The sequence below is a fragment of the Monodon monoceros genome, unplaced genomic scaffold, assembly GCF_005190385.1.
Source record: "Monodon monoceros isolate NGI ecotype Baffin Bay Population unplaced genomic scaffold, NGI_Narwhal_1 Super_Scaffold_18, whole genome shotgun sequence".
NCBI lineage: Eukaryota > Metazoa > Chordata > Mammalia > Artiodactyla > Monodontidae > Monodon > Monodon monoceros.
Window position 1 is genome coordinate 156,655,693 of NW_021703774.1, and position 18,343 is coordinate 156,674,035.

At 39.8% G+C, this 18,343-nt stretch overlaps 1 protein-coding gene across 13 annotated transcripts in view; it reads left to right on the top strand.

The window, feature by feature from the left end:
* Positions 1-18,343, top strand: part of PUM1 (pumilio RNA binding family member 1) — a 130,192-nt gene that overhangs the window by 27,577 nt on the left and 84,272 nt on the right. For all 13 annotated transcript variants that reach the window (XM_029230794.1, XM_029230795.1, XM_029230790.1 and 10 more), the window contains one exon: positions 8,654-8,722. In XM_029230794.1, the coding sequence (XP_029086627.1) occupies positions 8,654-8,722 (69 nt within the window). The remainder of the gene's footprint in view (positions 1-8,653; positions 8,723-18,343) is intronic.

Consider the following 18,343-nt stretch of genomic DNA (forward strand, 5'->3'; position numbering starts at 1 on the left):
GATTGGTGAAATTAAGATGAAGACCGTCAGAACCAGCAATTGTGAGGTTTTTGTAGTTAAAGGTCACTAGTATCATAGGCTTTATTAACTGCTTCTGAAAATATTATTTATCCTTTTTACTTTATAAATTGTTTTCTTTTATGTTTATGAAGTGCTGACATTTCCATGAGGTGTATGTATTATGGTAGTATGGTAGCAAATCAATTTTGGTAACTTACAGTTTATCACTTGGGTCTGTTAACTATCCTAGCTGAATGCCATCAACACATTATATAATTGCTAAAGGTAGTAGCAGTTTTTTTTTTTTTTAATAAATTTGTTTACTTATTTACTTTTGGCTGTGTTGGGTCTTAATTGCTGCTCGCAGGCTTTCTGTAGTTGTGGCGAGCAGGGGCTCCTCCTCGTTGTGGTGCCCGGACTTCTCATTGCAGTGGCTTCTCTTGTTGCGGAGCATGGTCTCAAGGCATGCAGGCTTCAGTAGTTGTGGCATGCGGGCTCAGCAGTTGTGGCTAGCGGGCTCTAGAGCGCAGGCTCAGTAGTTGTGGCGCACAGGCTTAGTTGCTCCATGGCATGTGGGATCTTCCCGGACCAGGGCTTGAACCCGTGTACCCTGCATTGGCAGGCGGATTCCTTTTTTTTTTTTTGCGGTACACGGGCCCTCTCACTGTTGTGGCCTCTCCCGTTGTGGAGCACAGGCTCCGGACGCGCAGGCTCAGCGGCTATGGCTCACGGGCCTAGCCGTTCCGCGGCATGTGGGATCTTCCCGGACTGGGGCACGAACCTGTGTGCCCTGGATCGGCAGGCGGACTATCAACCACTGCGCCACCAGGGAAGCCCGGCAGGCGGATTCTTAACCACTGCGTCACCAGAGAAGTCCAAGGTAGTAGCAGTTTTTAATGATAAATAATAAAAAAAAATGGAAGTTCAGCCTAATCCTGGCTGCTGTGGTGACTTCATTTTCCTCCTGTATAAAAATAATGTAGGAGTTCCCTGGTGGCACAGTGGTTAAGAGTCCGCCTGCCAATGCCGGGGACGTGGGTTCGGGCCCTGGTCCGGGAGGACTCCACGTGCCGCGGAGCAGCTGAGCCCCTATGGTGCAGCCGCTGAGCCCGCGTGCCACAACTGCTGAAGCCGGCGCCCCTGGAGCCCGTGCTCTGCAACGGGAGAGGCCACCGCACGTTGGGAAGCCCACTCACCACGGCGAGGAGTGGCCTCCGCTCACCGCAACTGGAGAGAACCCATGAGCAGTGTCGAAGACCCAACATGCAACCAAAAATAAAATAAACAAATAAATAAATAGAATTAGAAAAAAAACCAGTGTAGTAATCAGTTTCCAGAGCAACAGCTGTTTAAGCCAGGTGTCCTGGAGCCCTTGTGCTTATCTTTGATGAGAACAGAAAGAAGTGCTAGTAAAGAGGATAGAGAGCTGAATTTGAATTCCACTTCTGATCTTTATCTGCTATATGACTTTAGACAGATATGCCTCTGAACCTTGGTTCTCATCTATAAAATGGAATGATGTCTATTCTGCAGTACAGTGCCTTGAAAACTCAGCAAATGCTGGTATTTAGTGTTGCTATTAACAGTGAATAAATAAGATCACGCAGTAGGGTTTGCCTCCTCCTAAGCTTAAAGAGTAGTCTTTTGTTTTTGTTTTTTCCCAGTAATCAAGAAGAATGTTGATTTATTTATATTTTATTAGAGGAATGTGATAACTTTTTGCTTTTCTCACAAAATGGGGATAAGAGTACCTGCATTTTCAAATTGTTACGAATATTAAAGAGATCATACAGCATATAAAGATTTTTATAGGACAGGACCTGGCACAAAGTAAGTCTCAGTAAATATTTGTTGTTGTTATTATTTATAATACAGATACAAGAAAGCAGAAGATGGTGTAGAACAGACTTATTAAATGTTTTTCCATTAATGATTAAATTCAGATTAGGTTAATCCTCGTATTCCATTTCTTCTTCTCATTGCTCAAGTTTCTCCTGCATTTGCTGCCTTTTTCTCTTTGGTATCTCCTTCCTGTAATGGTTCTTGGCACCAACTCTTCTGCTTGTATTGTTCTGGATCTACGTTAGTGAAATGGAGCCATCGTGATCTAGGCTTGCCTTTGCAAAAAATCCTCCAGGGGAACAAAGGTGTGGAGGAGAAAAATGCCTGATAACTGAGATTCAGTGGTTGAGGAAATAAATATTCTAGTAAAGGCAGTTTTAGTCTCAAGGTATAGAAGTCTTTTCTGCTTAGCAAAAATTCAGGGCATTAAATGAAGGAACACCAGGGATTCTCTCTCAATCCCAGAGCGGGAAATATATACGTGGGCCTCCTGGGCACTAGGAGGCTTTTCTGTTTCCATGGGGGTTCCATAGTCTCTTGTCTCTGATTTTTTTCAGCACATTCTTTCTCTTCTTTGTGTTGACCATCTACTGCTTATTCACCGGGTTATACTTGACCCAAAATGAAAGCTACAACTGCCAAGTGTTTAGGGAATTTCACTTTATCTCTCCATTGCTATCTGGCCTGAATGCTAAGGAGGAGTATCTGATTAGGTCAGTTTATCACTTCTCTTCTGGTACTAGGGGTTTGGCCATTTAGGAGAATACTTTTGTTATAGTTGTTTGTGGCCAGAGGTGGTGGGAATCACAAAGTTGCCCTTTCTAGGCAGGTGTCTTGAAATATGTCTGTTACAGAAAATATTCAAAAAAGTGTTGATTTGTTGAACTTTATTTTTCCAAGTGCACTACATAGCTCTGATTACTGTTTTAAAATATAGACTTCCAGTGTGATTTCATAAATACCAACTTAGTGGTACCTATTGTGTTTGAGTTTGGTTCTTGTATACAATCAACAGAGAACTGGCCAAACTAGCTCAAGTGAGGGGACATTCATTGTAAAGACACCCTGAGCAGTTAAGGGACAGCAATCCAAGGACAGGAATGCTAGTAAAGTGAGGCCAAGAACTGAGCCAGAGTGCTGTCAAAAGTTGTTTCTTTTTTAGGCCTTTTATATTGGACTGCATGGACCACCATGGTAACCGCTTTGTTCTTTGAGATTTAATGTTCAGTAATGTATATCTGCTTGAAAATCTGATAAATGTAATTTGTTACATATTTGGATCATTAACTGCTTAAATTTGGATTCCTTTATACCCAAGTCTGAGTTTCAGTGGGGTTTTTTTTTTTTTCCTTGACTGCGATGTTGGCTGGCCAAAAGACAAAAATCTGAATAGAGAAGTAGGAGGAGAACCAGGAGATCATAGTGGTATGGAAGTCAGGGAATGAAGGAATTTGAGAAGGTGACTTTATTGAGATTTTTTTTTTCTTATGAGAACGGAAAAAACATGAGCTTGAACTAGTGATGATTTTTATTTTTATTTGTTGGAAGTTTCTGAATGGATTAGAATGGAAGTTTATCTGAATTGAGGATTAGCTGGGAATTGAGAAGAGAGAAAAATGGCTGTACTTCGAAATGCTAAGTTTTAGAAAGTAAGTTAGATGTTTGTGTGATCTAGGTACTTCTAATATTGATTATGAAAATGCTGACCTATATATAGAGAGGCTCACCTCCCTGGAATGACCAAAACCTACCCTTTGCTAACCGAGGATAGGGAAAGGAGAGATGGATGTATGGGGACATTTCAGTAACTTAAAGAGAATAACCTGTGAGATGGATATAGTTGAATAAATGCCTACTAGGTATTGGACATGTCTCACTTAATATATTTTTTAATGAATTTATTTATTTATGGCTGCATTGGGTCCTCGTTGCTGCACGCGGGCTTTCTCTAGTTGCGGTGAGTGGGGGCTACTCTTCGTTGCGGTGCGCGGGCTTCTCATTGCGGTGGCTTCTCTTGTTGCGGAGCATGGGCCTAGGCACGTGGGCTTCAGTAGTTGTGGCTTGTGGGCTCTAGAGCGCAGGCTCAGTAGCTGCAGTGCACCGGCTTAGTTGCTCCGTGGCATGTGGGATCTTCCCGGACCAGGGCTCGAGCCCGTGTCCCCTGCATTGGCAGGAGGATTCTTAACTACTGTGCCACCAGGGAAGTCCCTCATTTAGTCTTCATAGCAAACGTATAAAGTAGCCAGTGTTATCTCAGTTTTACAGATGGAAATAGTGAAGTGTATATCATTCATTGATTCTGATAAGTGTATGGGATGTTGGGTATGGTAAGTAGGGCTTCTCAAGGAATGCACTTTAGAATATCATTCTTAATGATTTGTAAAGTGGTGCTTTTGCGTAATTTTTCATTTTTCAAATGTGATGTATAGTTCCGGGTTTATCTGTTTTGATTTTATAACTTCCTATGCGGTAAAACACCAACTTAATTTGCAAAATTATGATTCTAGTTAGGACAAGATCCATGTTAGAAGAAGACGACAGGTGTTGAGGCTTACAAAAGGAAGTTCTGGTATCTGGGAAATGGAAAGGAAACTCAGAAGCTAGGTCATTTGTACAGATGATATTCTTGGGTGGGATGAAGTGAGGAAATATGAGGTAGGTCAGACACTAACGTGGTTTTCTCACTTTGCCTCTTCATTAAAGGGAGTAAGAGATGCTTTTATGGGGTGGGGCCTCAGTAGAGAAAGTCCTGGATGGGTGTGAGATGGGCAGCTGTCAAGTAGCCCACAGAGAAAAATAGGAAATAGTTTTGTGAAAACAGAGATGATAAGGTTATTTAGTGGAAGGTAGGAAGCCTTACAGACATTTAGCAAAAGTGAAGATGGAATTAGTAAGTCGTAGTAGAAATTAACATTAACCCTTCACTCAAATTGAATACTAGAGAAAGAGGGGGAGGTGTAGAGTACAAGAGCTTGAAAAGATAGTTCTGTCCTGATGGGAGCATTTTCTTTGATTATAATTTACAGCCAGCTTTTCTCCTTTATGATAGAAAAGGTTTCTGTTACCTGCCCAAGAAGTTTCTTACAGTCGTCTGTTTTCATCATTTGATTTTTCTTGATTCCTGAGCGTCTTCTTCTGATCATTAGTTTTGTTTCCTAGGAAGAATTTTGTTGAGAGTCTGCCTGGTGTTGATGACCATATAAGGTATAGCTCCCATTATAAACAATAAGTTCCTGACTAGTTAAAAACACTTTTGTGAAAGTGACTTGGTTTATCTTGTCTACTCAACTGTGGGTAAATGGTTTAAAATGGAGTTTCTGTACTAGCAAAGGCTCCATTCTCGTTGTCTACAGGAGGTAGGAGGAGTAGTGGTTCACCTTGTATGTGAGGCAGAGAGAGACACACCCTGGAAGAGGGAGAGCTGGAGGAGGTGAACAGAGAGCTAAAGATAAAGAGAGGGTGAGGAGACCTGAGAGGGTGAGCGAGCCAGCAAATAAAACGTGGTAGGAGAGAGAATGACGGGTGGGTGGGAAGGCAGTATAGAAAGGGATGGAAATTGCTGTGAGGGAAGGATGGGCAAATTTTGAAGGTAGGGGGAGGAGACAGTGGAAAGCAAAGGCAAGAAGACCAAGAGAGCTGACTCATCAAAGCCCACAGCAAAAGCTGTGAAGGCAGTTCTATCTGGGGGTGGAAACTTCCTGTGGCTGCCCTGGAGGCAGCTTGATAACATAGAAAGGACATTGCACTTTGAATTGGAACATCTGGATTTAGATCCTGGAAATGCCATCTAAACACTCTTCCCGACTCAACAGTGGTTGGGGAAGGCATTTCTGTGAGGCTCAGTTCTAATCTCTTAAATGGGAATAATTACTGTGAGATTGTTGTAATGATTACATAAATATGCATATTGCATGTTCTCTGCCTTCCCTTACCATTCCTACTTTATTTTTTTCATTTTTGTAGCCACTCCTACTTTTTTCTTGGGAAATATAAATAGAATTCCAACATTCTTGGTTAAAACTATTTGTAGGTTTTTGGATTTTCAAGAAATGCCTAGCATCTAGTTAAATGCATGTTTAGATTCCACAGAAAAAGCTAGATGTAGAACTTTATGTGTTTAATTTACATGCTTTGTAAATGTTAACTCTGGCCTGAAAGTTCAAAATGGTTTTATCTGACGTTTGTAGAGTTTAGCTAAGATGCTGTCCTCATCTCCCCTCCCCTCCTTATTTTTACTACCTGTAGTTTAGGAGCTTATTCAGTGTGCTTACTGAAATAATGTAAACGCCTTGTACTGTGAGCCTAGCGTCTGTTTCAAGGCCCTTTGAAACTGTTTTACCACAGTAACAAGCCTTATCTCTATGTCTTTGTTCTCATATGGCTTAAATTTAGTGTCATTTTGAATTTTATAAATTTACATTTTTGTCAAGCATCCCAAAGCTGTTACATCTTAGTGACACGATGTATCATTTGTAGCATAGTGTCAGCTATGGGTTTTGAAAATGTGTAATTTAAAACAATGCGACCCGGGCTTCCCTGGTGGTGCAGTGATTATGAATCCGCCTGCAGATTCAAACCCTGGTCCAGGAAGATCCCACATGCCGTGGAGCAGCTAAGCCTGAGCACCACAGCTACTGAGCCTGTGCTCTAGAGCCCCCACGCCACAACTACTGAGCCTGTGCGCCTAGAGCCCGTGCTCTGCAAAAAGAATCCACTGCAATGAGAAGCCCGCGCTGCAACGAAGAATAGCCTCCACTCGCCACAACTAGAGAAAGCCCATGCACAGCAAAGAAGACCCAACACAGCGAACAAAATAAAATAAATAAATTTAAAAAAAATAAAACAATGCGACTGTATTTTTATGTGGTGACAGTTCAGTCAAATTAAGATTATTGGGGTGGTATTCAGTCAGCATGTTAATAAAATCCTTAAATTGGTTCCCCCAGCTGTATTCAGGTTCGTGCTCCATACTCTACCCTCTCCCTGCCTGTCCCTAGTTTGACTCTCTTTGCATTTACCCACTGCTAGAAATTGTTCACATACATTTGGAGGTAGTGATGATTGGATGAGGGGGTTTGAGAAAGTCCTGCTTCAGACAATCAGCAGTCTTTCTCAGGTAGGCAGAATAGCTTTCCTCTTTATATTACTCGGCCATAAAAAGAAATGAAATTGAGTTATTTGTAGTGATGTGGATGGACCTAGAGTCTGTCATACAGAGTGAAGTAAGTCAAAAAGAAAAACAAATACCGTATGCTAACACATATATATGGAATCTAAAGAAAAAAAAATGGTTCTGAAGAACCTAGGGGCAGGACAGGAATAAAGACACAGATGTAGAGAATGGACTTGAGGACATGGGGAGGGGGAAGGGTAAGCTGGGATGAAGTGAGAGTAGCATGGACATATATACACTACCAAATGTAAAATAGATAGCTAGTGGGAAGCAGCCGTGTAGCACAGGGAGATCAGCTCTGTGCTTTGTGACCACCTAGAGGGGTGGGATAGGGAGTGTGGGAGGGAGATGCAAGAGGGAGTAGATATGGGGATATATGTATATGTATAGCTGATTCACTTTGTTACAAAGCAGAAACTAACACACCATTGTAAGGCCATTATACTCTAATAAAGGTGTTAAAAAAAGAAAAAGAATAACCTTCCTCTTTAATAAACAAGGGACATTACTCTAGCCTCAGGCAGCAAAGGTGACTTGTTGCTCATAACTGAGAGGACCAGTAGACTGTTGGACAGTAAAGGGTTTTTGAATTATGACTGTTTTGCGTAATCTATTCCACACTCCATTCTTGCTCTTAAATATTACCTTGTAGTAATGACCTTGGAGATGAGTTAATTGAAGTCTAGAAAGATTGTTATGTGGGTAGCACATTTAATGATAAGTTTGAAGAGATCCTTGTGATATGTGCTATTTTTTATTTCTCCTGGTTTTCAGATTCTAGGAGCCCCCAGAGATATTCCAATATGGAGAAATGTTGGGGGCACTCCGTTATATAGTTTGTAGCGCCTTTCAACCTGAGGTTTATCAAAGAAATACTGGCTTGGATCAAATGAGTCCCCTAATTTGTACTTAACTGTTTTCACAAGGACTGTGGTCTGTGAGTCAGTTTTCATAAGGACTGTGGTCTTTGAGTCAGTAGCAAGGTTTAGGTCACATAATCATCTACATACATTATTGCTCTTCAACATGTTGATCTTTACTTATTAAGTCAAAATGTATGAAATACAGCTACCGTAATTCTCTCTCTCTCTTTTTTAAAGACTCTGCTTCCTTATCTATCTATCTATCTATCTATCTATCTATTTATTTATTTATTTGGCTGCGTTGGGTCTTAGTTGCGGCACGCGGGCTCAGTAGTGGCAGCATGTGGGCTCTCTAGTTGTGGCGTGTGGGCTCTAGAGCGCGCAGGCTTAGTTGCCCCCATGGCATGTGGGATCTTAGTTCACCAACCAGAGATCGAACCCGCATCCCCTGCATTGGAAGGTGGATTCTTAACCTCTGGATCACCAGGGAAGTCCTTACTGTAATTCTTGTGTGATGGAATTTGCTTTTTCTTTTTCTGCATTATGTGTTTTTCATGTTTGAAAACAAAAGGGAATGGGAGGGGAGAAAGCAGGGGTCATTGCTGAACGCTGATGGTTAAAGGTAAGTGAATGTTTAATCTCAGTCACTTGATTATTGTTATTGTCTTGTCAATATCTGAAAGTAAACATAGAAAAGCTTTTCAGTTGTGTTAATGTGTATGTAAAATTCAAGATGCTAACTTGGAATTATTCCCTCCTCTATTCTAAACAATAGGTGCGTTCTATGGATGAGCTGAATCACGATTTTCAAGCACTTGCTCTGGAGGGAAGAGCGATGGGAGAGGTAAGTGAATTGGTGTGCCAGAAAAGTGGGCCTGTTTTTTTTTTTTGGGGGGGGGGCCTGTTTTTAAGAGAAGGTTGGAGCTGTCTTTCATCAAATGTGTCCGAATCTAGTCTCCAGAAGTATGTGCTTGCTTTTCCTTGTTGCCATCCTCGTGATAGGAGTGGGATATTGCAGAATTTTGCCAAAACAATCTCATTATAAGAAGAATGTTAACTTTAGACTAATGTCTTAAAAATAAAACAAAACCAAAATGTGAGCACAAATTAATATTATCTTAACCAGTCAGTTGTAAATTGAGGTGTTAAAATTTTACAAAATAGTTTTATATGCATAAAATGTCCTTAACCTTTGGCTCATTTTTCAGTTGTTAGGTTCTTTTGCAGTGGAAGGGAGTTTTAGATTGGATGCTAGTCAGAATATGTTGATAACCTATTTTTAGAGCAGTGTTATTTTTGAGGAAGTTGTTTAGACTTCCATTGTGAAGAGGGAATTGTTAGATTTCTGGTGAAATAATTCCAGAAGGTTGAGGCCTGAGCCAGTCATCCCTTATGTAGATAGAATTTAGAAACAAGAATTTTGGTTTGTTTGTAATGTTTAAAATTTGCAGAAACAAAATTTACCATCCATTATATTGATAGTGAAGATTGCCATAATTCTAAAAGAAAGAGGAATATAAATCAAGTATAGAAGGTTTCTGGTGCTTCTAGATGTTGACAATAAGAGTGTATTGGTGATAGGTAGAACGTACAGGTTGAATTAATGGCTAAAGATGTCACAGGTTCACAAACTGGGGGCATTTGCTTGTGATTTTTTTTGTTACGGTAGCTGGAGAAGTAGCCTTAGGTTTTTTCTTCTGTTTTATATTTTGTATATCTAGTATTTAAAAGCCCCCATATCTATTTTAATGTTTTAAAGGAGGGAGAATAGCTGTATTCTGGATTCTCTTTTATACTATTCATTAAATACATTTGTTCTTTGATTTAGCCAATATTCTTTGATCCAGGCACTGTTCTAGGTTCCAAGGACTCAAAATTAAGATCATTTCCTGATTTATAACAAATATTCATTTACTACCATTGTGGCTGGGCATTAGTTAAAGTCTTTGTGTTTTGATCCTAAGATTCTTGCTTCCTTGGTTATAAGATTTTGTTTCCAACTTTTCTGAATCATCTTGTGGTCAGAGTCGAGTGTCCTATTATCTTGGGTTCATGGGGTTTTGGCCTGTTTTTGTGTTTCCTCTAGAGCTTGAAGAACAGATTGGTAGGTGTTCTTATGTTTCCTGTGCCTGCCTAATATTAATGAAACAGTGCACATCAATAAACCCCATCTGGTTATTGAGTAAGTGATTTTCTCACTAAATTTCTGGAGCACAGTTTGAACAGAAAGTTAACAGATGTGTCACATTAATTATAGATGGGGAAACCGCATTCATCTGCTTCCGCACTCCTGTGGTTCTAACCTGGTCCACTCTAAGCCCAGTCTTTTAAAATTAGTTACACAGAATAAAAATAATGCCCTGTTACTGTTTTGTAACACTTCATAATCTTTAAAGACTTAACTTAATTGAAGAAGAGTGAACAGAAAGTGAATTTTATTTAAATTAACAACAAAAATATTTTAAAAATCATTTTCTTCTTCCAAAAATATCCCTTCCCCACAAGGTCTCCAGACCACACCTCCTTATTTTTGTTAGAGATGTCATTTTTTGATGTTTGTATGTAATTCATCAGAGCTAGGTGTTGGCATATGTAAATAACTAAACAAAGTGCATTCCAACAGTAATGCAGTGTCACTCTTCTTTCCTTATTATTAACAAAGTAATAATAATAGCTACCATTTGTTGACCATCTATTAGGCAGATGCTAAGAGGTTTGTATGCATTATCTCATCAGTAACTCTCTCAGGATGGTTCTGTTATCCAGATAAGGAAAAATTTTGCTCAGGGTCACACATCTAGAAAGTGATGGAGCTGGGACTCTGACCTGGCTACCTCTCCAAAGCACGTGCCCTTAGAGTAAATGAAAGCAATACTTATAAAATAATTGATGGTAAAGATCTCATTTTAGTAAGCTTTATAACAGTTGATATTTGGGGAAGGATTTTAAAAAATGCTTAATACACTTCCCTTCCAAAATACACTTAACTGAAGTTATCTTTTGAAAGCATAACCCAGTGTCCAGGCACAAAGGGGACAACTAAGTTAAGTATGGAGTGAGGTTTTTGTATTCAAGGAACTCTTTCTTTAGGTAGTTGAAGAAGGAGTGAATACACATGACAACAGAAAGAGTTCACTGCGTTTCTTTGTATGGTTCCTGTTTTGAGAAGAGAGTGATCAGTATTGGCAGGAGTAGTTTGTGATTACTTGGATGGAGGTATAGGACTTGGGAAACGTCCTCTAGTTTAGTTAGGATTCACATAGGTATAGGTTGGGGGAATGTTTTTTGCAGAGATACAAGGGAGATGGGCACAAAAGAGAGATGAAGAAAGCTAGTTTTTATAATAAAATAAAAAAGCATAGTTTCTAATTAGTTTAACGTCATTAAATTTCCTTCCCTTTAAACAATAAAGCATCTCTGGGAGGGGATGTGTAAATGTAGTGTTTACCCATATAAACACTAAAATTTCAAGTAAATTGCATGGATTTATAAAGCCAGGCACAGTATTTTTTTGCTGCAGTTATTTTATTTGTATTTGTGTGTGTCTGTGCTTGTGTGAGAGTCCTCATTAGGGCAGATGATACCTGTGTTCAAGAGTGTGTGAATCTTTAGAGTTCAAAGAGAATTGCCTCGATTCAAAGTAATTGATTTCTAATAAAGTTAGTGCTGCCTGGCTCTTGCAACTTTTTTTTTTCCTCATCAAAGCCAGTGCTAGACTCCTGGAGTCACTTTGCTAGATAGTGTTTCTTAGAAATCTTGCTCAGAGGTGACTACTTAAAACTTTGCCTTCAAACCTTGCTGGTTGTCTGAAGTACAGCTAGCTGTTCTTAGCTGAAGGACACTCTACAAGTGCTTTACTTACCTCCTATTCTAAAAAGTCAACATAAAAAGGAAGATAGGAAAATGTCTTAGGCTTAGGGCTACAAATTATTTTCAAATATTTCATCCACTCTCCTTGCTAGCAGCCCCTTTCATTCAACTTTAAGTCCAGTCCTGAAAAGTTTAAAGGCACAGATTATTTCTGTTAGTTGAGTATTCAAGAGTGTGTCTTTGTAGTACTGAGGAAGGCTCATTGACCTGATGTTTCTGGGTTCTGTTTCTGCCTTGGTTGGTTTATGGTCTTGCATGACTTAATTTATTTTACGTCCTGAAAAAGATGTATTTGCAAAGAGGATAGTGGTTCTCGTTTCAAAGTACTTTGAGAGTCTTTGACAGAAAAGCCACCTTATTCTGAATAATTGGTTTTCTCACTTTTAAAAACCAAGGAACTTTTTTTAAGAGTCCTTAATGTTTTACATGTAGTAAACCTGACAGCGTTCAGGGACATTAAAATAACAGTGATTATTTCTGGAATAAATGGAATGTATTTAGGTATGTGGCCCTTCATCTTTGTTTTAGAAAACTGAAGCGTAGAAAAGCCTTCTATGCTTTTTTACAAATACGTTTGTAAACCTGAGGAATGAAATCTGGAAGGTGCATCTGTATGTAGAGTGATAATGAATCCTACCACATTCCTGGAAGTAGAGTAAGGTGAGATGTATTTAAAACATAGCTGCAGGTTGTCATTAGACATTACATAGGATTTCTGCCTGTAAGTGTGAGAGCAGAATGGCTTGTAGAGGAAGGAATTTGACAATGATTTGGAGAGCTCTTAACCCAAAGAAAGGTATAACTTGATGGGGTGAAGAGCTCACTGGATGAGAACCCTGATGCCACCGCTTTTGGCCTTGCCTCAGGCATTCATCTTCTTTGGACTTCGCTTTTTTTCATCCGTAAGACACACATGTTGGACTAGATAGTTTTCCAGGACCCTTTTAAGTCTAAGATTCTTGGAGTTTGCCCTTATTTCTAGCTTTAAAAAGATAGAAAATAGGACTAGTTCTCCTTTTTCTAGGATATGCCAGAGGGTATCTAAAAGATGCGTTTTTTTAGAGTGTGATGTAGAGGTTCTGTAAGTTTTCATTGGATTCTCTAAGTGACTCATTCACTGTGCAGCTACATAAGACATTGAAGTGTCTGTCCATCAGGGCTTATAGGGTGGTAATTGTGAAATCGGGACAAGTAGGAGCCTATTGTGGATACCAAGTCCACATCTTTCCATCATGGCATGATGGCTCACAGAATTGGAGGCTTTTGGGTAGCTAAAAGTACTTTTTTTTTTTTTTGGTGGTACGTGGGCCTCTCACTGTTGTGGCCTCTCCCGTTGCGGAGCACAGGCCCCGGACGTGCAGGCTCAGCGGCCATGGCTTACGGGCCCAGCTGCTCCGCGGCATGTGGGATCCTCCCGGACCGGGGCACGAACCCGTGTTCCCTGCATCGGCAGGCGGACTCTCAACCACTGCGCCACCAGGGAAGCCCTCAAAGTACTTTTATGATCCACAGCCCTAGAGGGGCTAACCTCACACTGTAAATTCCTTGCAGTTAGGGTCCCATAAGAGTAACTCAGTTGACTCTAAACTGGGTTGAATTTTGGAAAGGAGATGTGTTGTCTGCTAGCAAGATCATGCAGCCTTTCTTGCAGAAAGGATGAAAAATAAATAGAGCCTGTGGTGCATTATAAAAATATCTGGCCAAGCAGTGTAACACATTCTTTGCCCCCCAAAATGCAGCTTTTGAGTATGCATAGGAATGGTAAAAGCTGCCTAGTTCCATTAACTTTGTTTTAATACCATTTGGTTGTTGGGCATTTTTGACATCTTGTTATTAAAATGAAATGGTTCCTTTAGAGAAGACGTAGCTAGCCAGGCCAAGTGATATGGAGAAAGTTAATAACTTTCCTTTATTAGGTTAATGACCATGTTAGAGGTGAAGTGACCTTTTTATGAGTCTTGTTTAGGAAGTTCCTGGGATCCCATAATAGTTTTGGGATTAGGATTGGGCATTTTGAAGAAGATGATAAGAAGGTATCTTCTAACCCTGCGAACATGGGTGCATCTGACATTTAGAACCTGGTGCCCAGTTCTGTCCTGTCACTTTGAGACCTGTGTCAAACCCCATGCATTCCAATATCTGCCTTCTGTCCTGCACTGGGAAGAATGGGTGGACTTAACCCTGTATACGTTAAGCTATCTTGGAATGTTTGAATGCAGTAAAACATGCTTCTCTGCATCAGGAAATAGCTGATCCACATGCTGCTTAATCTGTCTTCATTAAATTTCTTCCCTTTTATCCTCCTTTGTCTAAAATGTTTTTATTCTTTTTATCCACATCAGTATGCTTTATTTGAAAGTAAGCTAATTAACTACAGTAATACATTAACACTTTTCAAAACACTTTGGCATTGATTTCATTACCTATGTGAATCTCCCAACAGATTTTTGAGAGACATGACTATTTTTACATGAGGGAAGTGAGTTCTAAGGTCAAGTGACTCCACCTAAGATCGTAACTGTCAAGATGTGGATTGACATCAAGTTCTATTTCATTAGGCTCAGAAATAATAATAGCTGCAGTCTATTGACCATATATGATTTTCCAGGTACTGTACTAATCACATATACATTATTGTCTTCACAGTGGTCCTGCAATATTAGGATGTCCTTTATATACTGGGCAAACAGGATTATAGAGGTTAACATGATCATGAGCCAGCTGTTTAAACCCAGATCTCTATCACTCAGATCCTGAGCTTTTCTACTGTTCATTTCTGCATGTCCAGAGCCTACCCAGTACGCAAAAGTTCAGCTTCAGTTATCAGCTCGTCTATGAAAGCTTTCTTGCTCTCACCAACCAGAAGCTACAGAGGGGAATTCAGTAGCACATTATTTATTTATATAATTCTTATGGCCCTAATTTATTTTATATATAGTGATTTGTGTAAATGTTTTCTATTTCCTTGCACATAAGTTTGCTGAGGGCAGGGGCTTCAGCTAATATGTACTTTGTAAACAGTGGCTGCCTAATATATTGTGTTGAATAAATCGTGTACCAGTAAATATTTTTTTCTAAGTATGAATTCCTCTTTATTTTCTCTTTTACATCAGAAGTTCCCCCCAAGGGACCTCAGTTCAATTCAGTTAATATTGCCTGTATTCTCTATCCCTATTACTTTTCCACCCTCAGGGATGTGGGGGTGTGAAGGGGAGGATGGGGAGCGGACAAAACTGAAAAGCATTTATTCAGTCTTCTCTGCAAATCTTTACATTTTTGAATTATTCAATAATTATTTTATGAAGAGTGCATAGGATGAATAGCATGTCAGCAGTGCTGTTATCCAAGCTGAATCTTATATAAAGGCATTTTTATAAAGGATCTTTTATTTAATGTAGTTGTAATCATAGGACACTTTCTCTGGGCCATCTGCTGGGACATGGAAATATTCTCATTATATATATACAACCAGACATAATGGTGTTTAGAAAATTGGAATTGCTGTTGTTATATTTCTTGTTCAAGCTTGTATTAAACTATGTTGTGTGTAATTCTTTCTTGTTTACTTTTGTTTTGCTGATGAGGAACCGGAACACCAAAATTAATTCATTGTCCCTTAATTAATTAATGCATTCTGTGGTCCTCATTATAGCAAAATGTGTAGAAGAAACAGTTTAATTTCTGTGTTGGTCTTCCCTGTATACATGCACATCTGTGATATACATGCACATCTGTGAAATTTTCCACTCCTGGAACACATGAAAGAGGGAACCTGTCCATATCTGGCATACTAAGACACTTCTCATCAATCTAATAATTAAAAATACCCTGAGGCTGACTGGATGTGTGGGTGGGTTTGAGTGTTTGGTCCCATCTTGAGGCAAAGGACTCTTTATCCTCTCTTAATTGAGCTGTTTGCTTCCTGCTTTGGGAATATGAGGGGGGTAGGTCATGAAGCAATGTAGATGTTTTCATGGTTTTATTCATGAACTTTACAGATTTCCTAAGTGATCTGGAGGCTTATCTTTTACACACTGAGCTCTCAGGTACTATTGCAAGGAATCATTTATATAATTATTTAAAGTCTAGACCTAGTACAACTTTAATATGGTTATGTTATAGATCAAACCATGTAATTAATACTTTGATAAAAACAAATGACATTATTTATAGGGAACTTGAAGGTGGCCGGGATAACATTGTCTTCTGTTTCCTTACATGCCTTTTCTATATTGTGCAGAAAAGCCTAGTTCACCTGGGGAATATCTTCATTTTCTGAACATAGTTTACTGTTCGTGAAGTTTTATGAAGATATCAGAGAAAAGAAACTTCTTTTGGCTCTGTTCTGATAACTTGAAGCGGGAAGGTATAAGGAAAACTTCACTTGCAGTGGCTTCAGGAAGGGATGTGCAGTGGAGAAGGGATTAGTGTGGAGCTTGCCCCAGGTTAATTTACCACAAAATATTCATGGAGCTTGAGGTGCTAACAGTATCTCTGAATTTTTAATTTTTGAAGGGCATGCTTTCTGAAAGGACAACCAACGTCTTCTGTGTGTTTAGTTTCAAGGATGAAGTTGTTAACAGTGATTGTGTTTTTTGTGTGGTAAAGAACACTGGGAAACCCCTGTGCTCCTTTGAAGACAGTGCGTTTTTGGTTTTTTTTTTTGTTTTCTTTTCTTTGGCCACACCTCGCAGCACTCGGGATATTAGTTCCCCAACCAGGGATCGAACCCATGCCCCCCTGCAGTGGAAGCATGGAGTCTTACCCACTGGACCGCCAGGGAATTCCCCAGAGTGCATTTTTAAGTTTAACAGTAGTTATCAATTAAAGAACTGTTTGCAATTCAGTCTAATTTGTGGTGGTCCTAAAATTTAAGAGCTACCAGATTCTTCTTATCTCTACTTGATTGCTCTTTTTGCTCTTACTGTTGCCCAGCAACTTGCAGTGGATCCTCAGGACAACCTTAAAACTACCCACTGGAGTTGTAGACTTAAACTTGCAGCCCCATACTCTTACATACTTGGATCCTGTTTTCATCTAGGCTTTGGACTCAGCTGACTCTGTGAAATAGATTCCTGATTAAAATAACTTCACTGGTAGACTGGCTTATGTATACTTAGCGACTTCGTTCTTGATCACCATAATGGGCTATGAATCTTCCCTTTTGAAATTAAATAACTTTAAAAAAAATGCCTTGAAAGTTGAGAGAGGCATCTAAGCAGCAGTTTATACCTTTCCAGCTCCCATTTCCACAGGTCCCTTCTTTTACCATTTTATGCCTAGGTTACTGCAGTGACCTCTTTGCTTAGCCTCCCAGCATCCATTTGCTTTCCCTCACTCCTTTTTATAAAGGAATGTGAAATTAATCTTTATTTTTTGGCCGCGTCTCGTGGCAAGCGGGATCTTAGTTCCCCAACCAGGGATTGAATCCGTGCCCCCTGCATTGGAAGTGCGGAGTCTTAACCACTGGACTGCCAGGGAAGTCCCTCAAATTAATCTTTTAAAATGAATTTTTATGATTTTACTCCCTGTTGCTGCCTGTTGGATTAGAGCCCAGCTCCTCAGTGCTCCATAAAGCCTCACTGGCAGCTGGACTAGTTTTGTTTTTTCACCCTCTCCTTACTGCGCCTCTAGTTGGTGGTGGGATTCCTTTTTTATTGGTGGGCACCTGCCCCACTTGCTTTTATTTCTACCTTTGCTCTTTGTGGAAAGTCCTTTCCGCTGTCTTCTCGCTCTGAAGTCCCCCATCCTTTAAGGTGTTCCTTGACCATCCTGTGCCAGATACTCTTCCAGTTTGATTCCTGGTAGGTTTTTCTTTTTTTTAAAAAATTTTTAATTCTTGGCCTGTTTGTTTATTTATTTTTGGCTGTGTTGGGTCTTTGTTGCTATGCACGGGCTTTCTCTAGTTGTGGAGAGAGGGGGCTACTCTTCCTTGTGGTGCACGGGCTTCTCATTGCGTTGGCTTCTCTTGTTGTGGAGCATGGCTCTAGGCTCGCGGGCTTCAGTAGTTGCGGCTCGCGAGCTCTAGAGCGGAGGCTCAGTAGTTGTGGCCCACGGGCTTAGTTGCTCCGCAGCATGTGGCATCTTCCCGGACCAGGGCTTGAACCTGTGTCCTCTGCATTGGCAGGTGGATTCTTAACCACTGCGCCATCAGGGAAGTCCCAGTTTTTCTTTTTAATCTTTTCTTTCAGGGCAGAGAACTTTGTTTGTTTGTTTGTTTTTTACTGCTTTTGTTACTTCCAGTAGTGGCTCATGCAGGTTGTGCATTTCAGGGTAAGTTCAAATACTTCAGATGCTAAAATTTTATTTTTTCAATGGTCAGAAAAACAATATTGGTTTTTCAGATATGAGAGAGAAGATCAAATTACCTCATATTGGCCAGGCCTAAGTGATTTGTGTAACTTCATCCTTAGTGGTGGAAATGTTATTAAAGGACATTAGATACAACTATTAACAGTGTTTATTATGAAAAGTGCTTAATAACCCTGGAAAATATTTTTTAAAAATCTCTTAATTTTATATACTGCAGTTATAATTATGCAAAAAATTAAACTTTTCTTTCTTAAAAGGAGTATATTAGATTTCAACAAAAAGA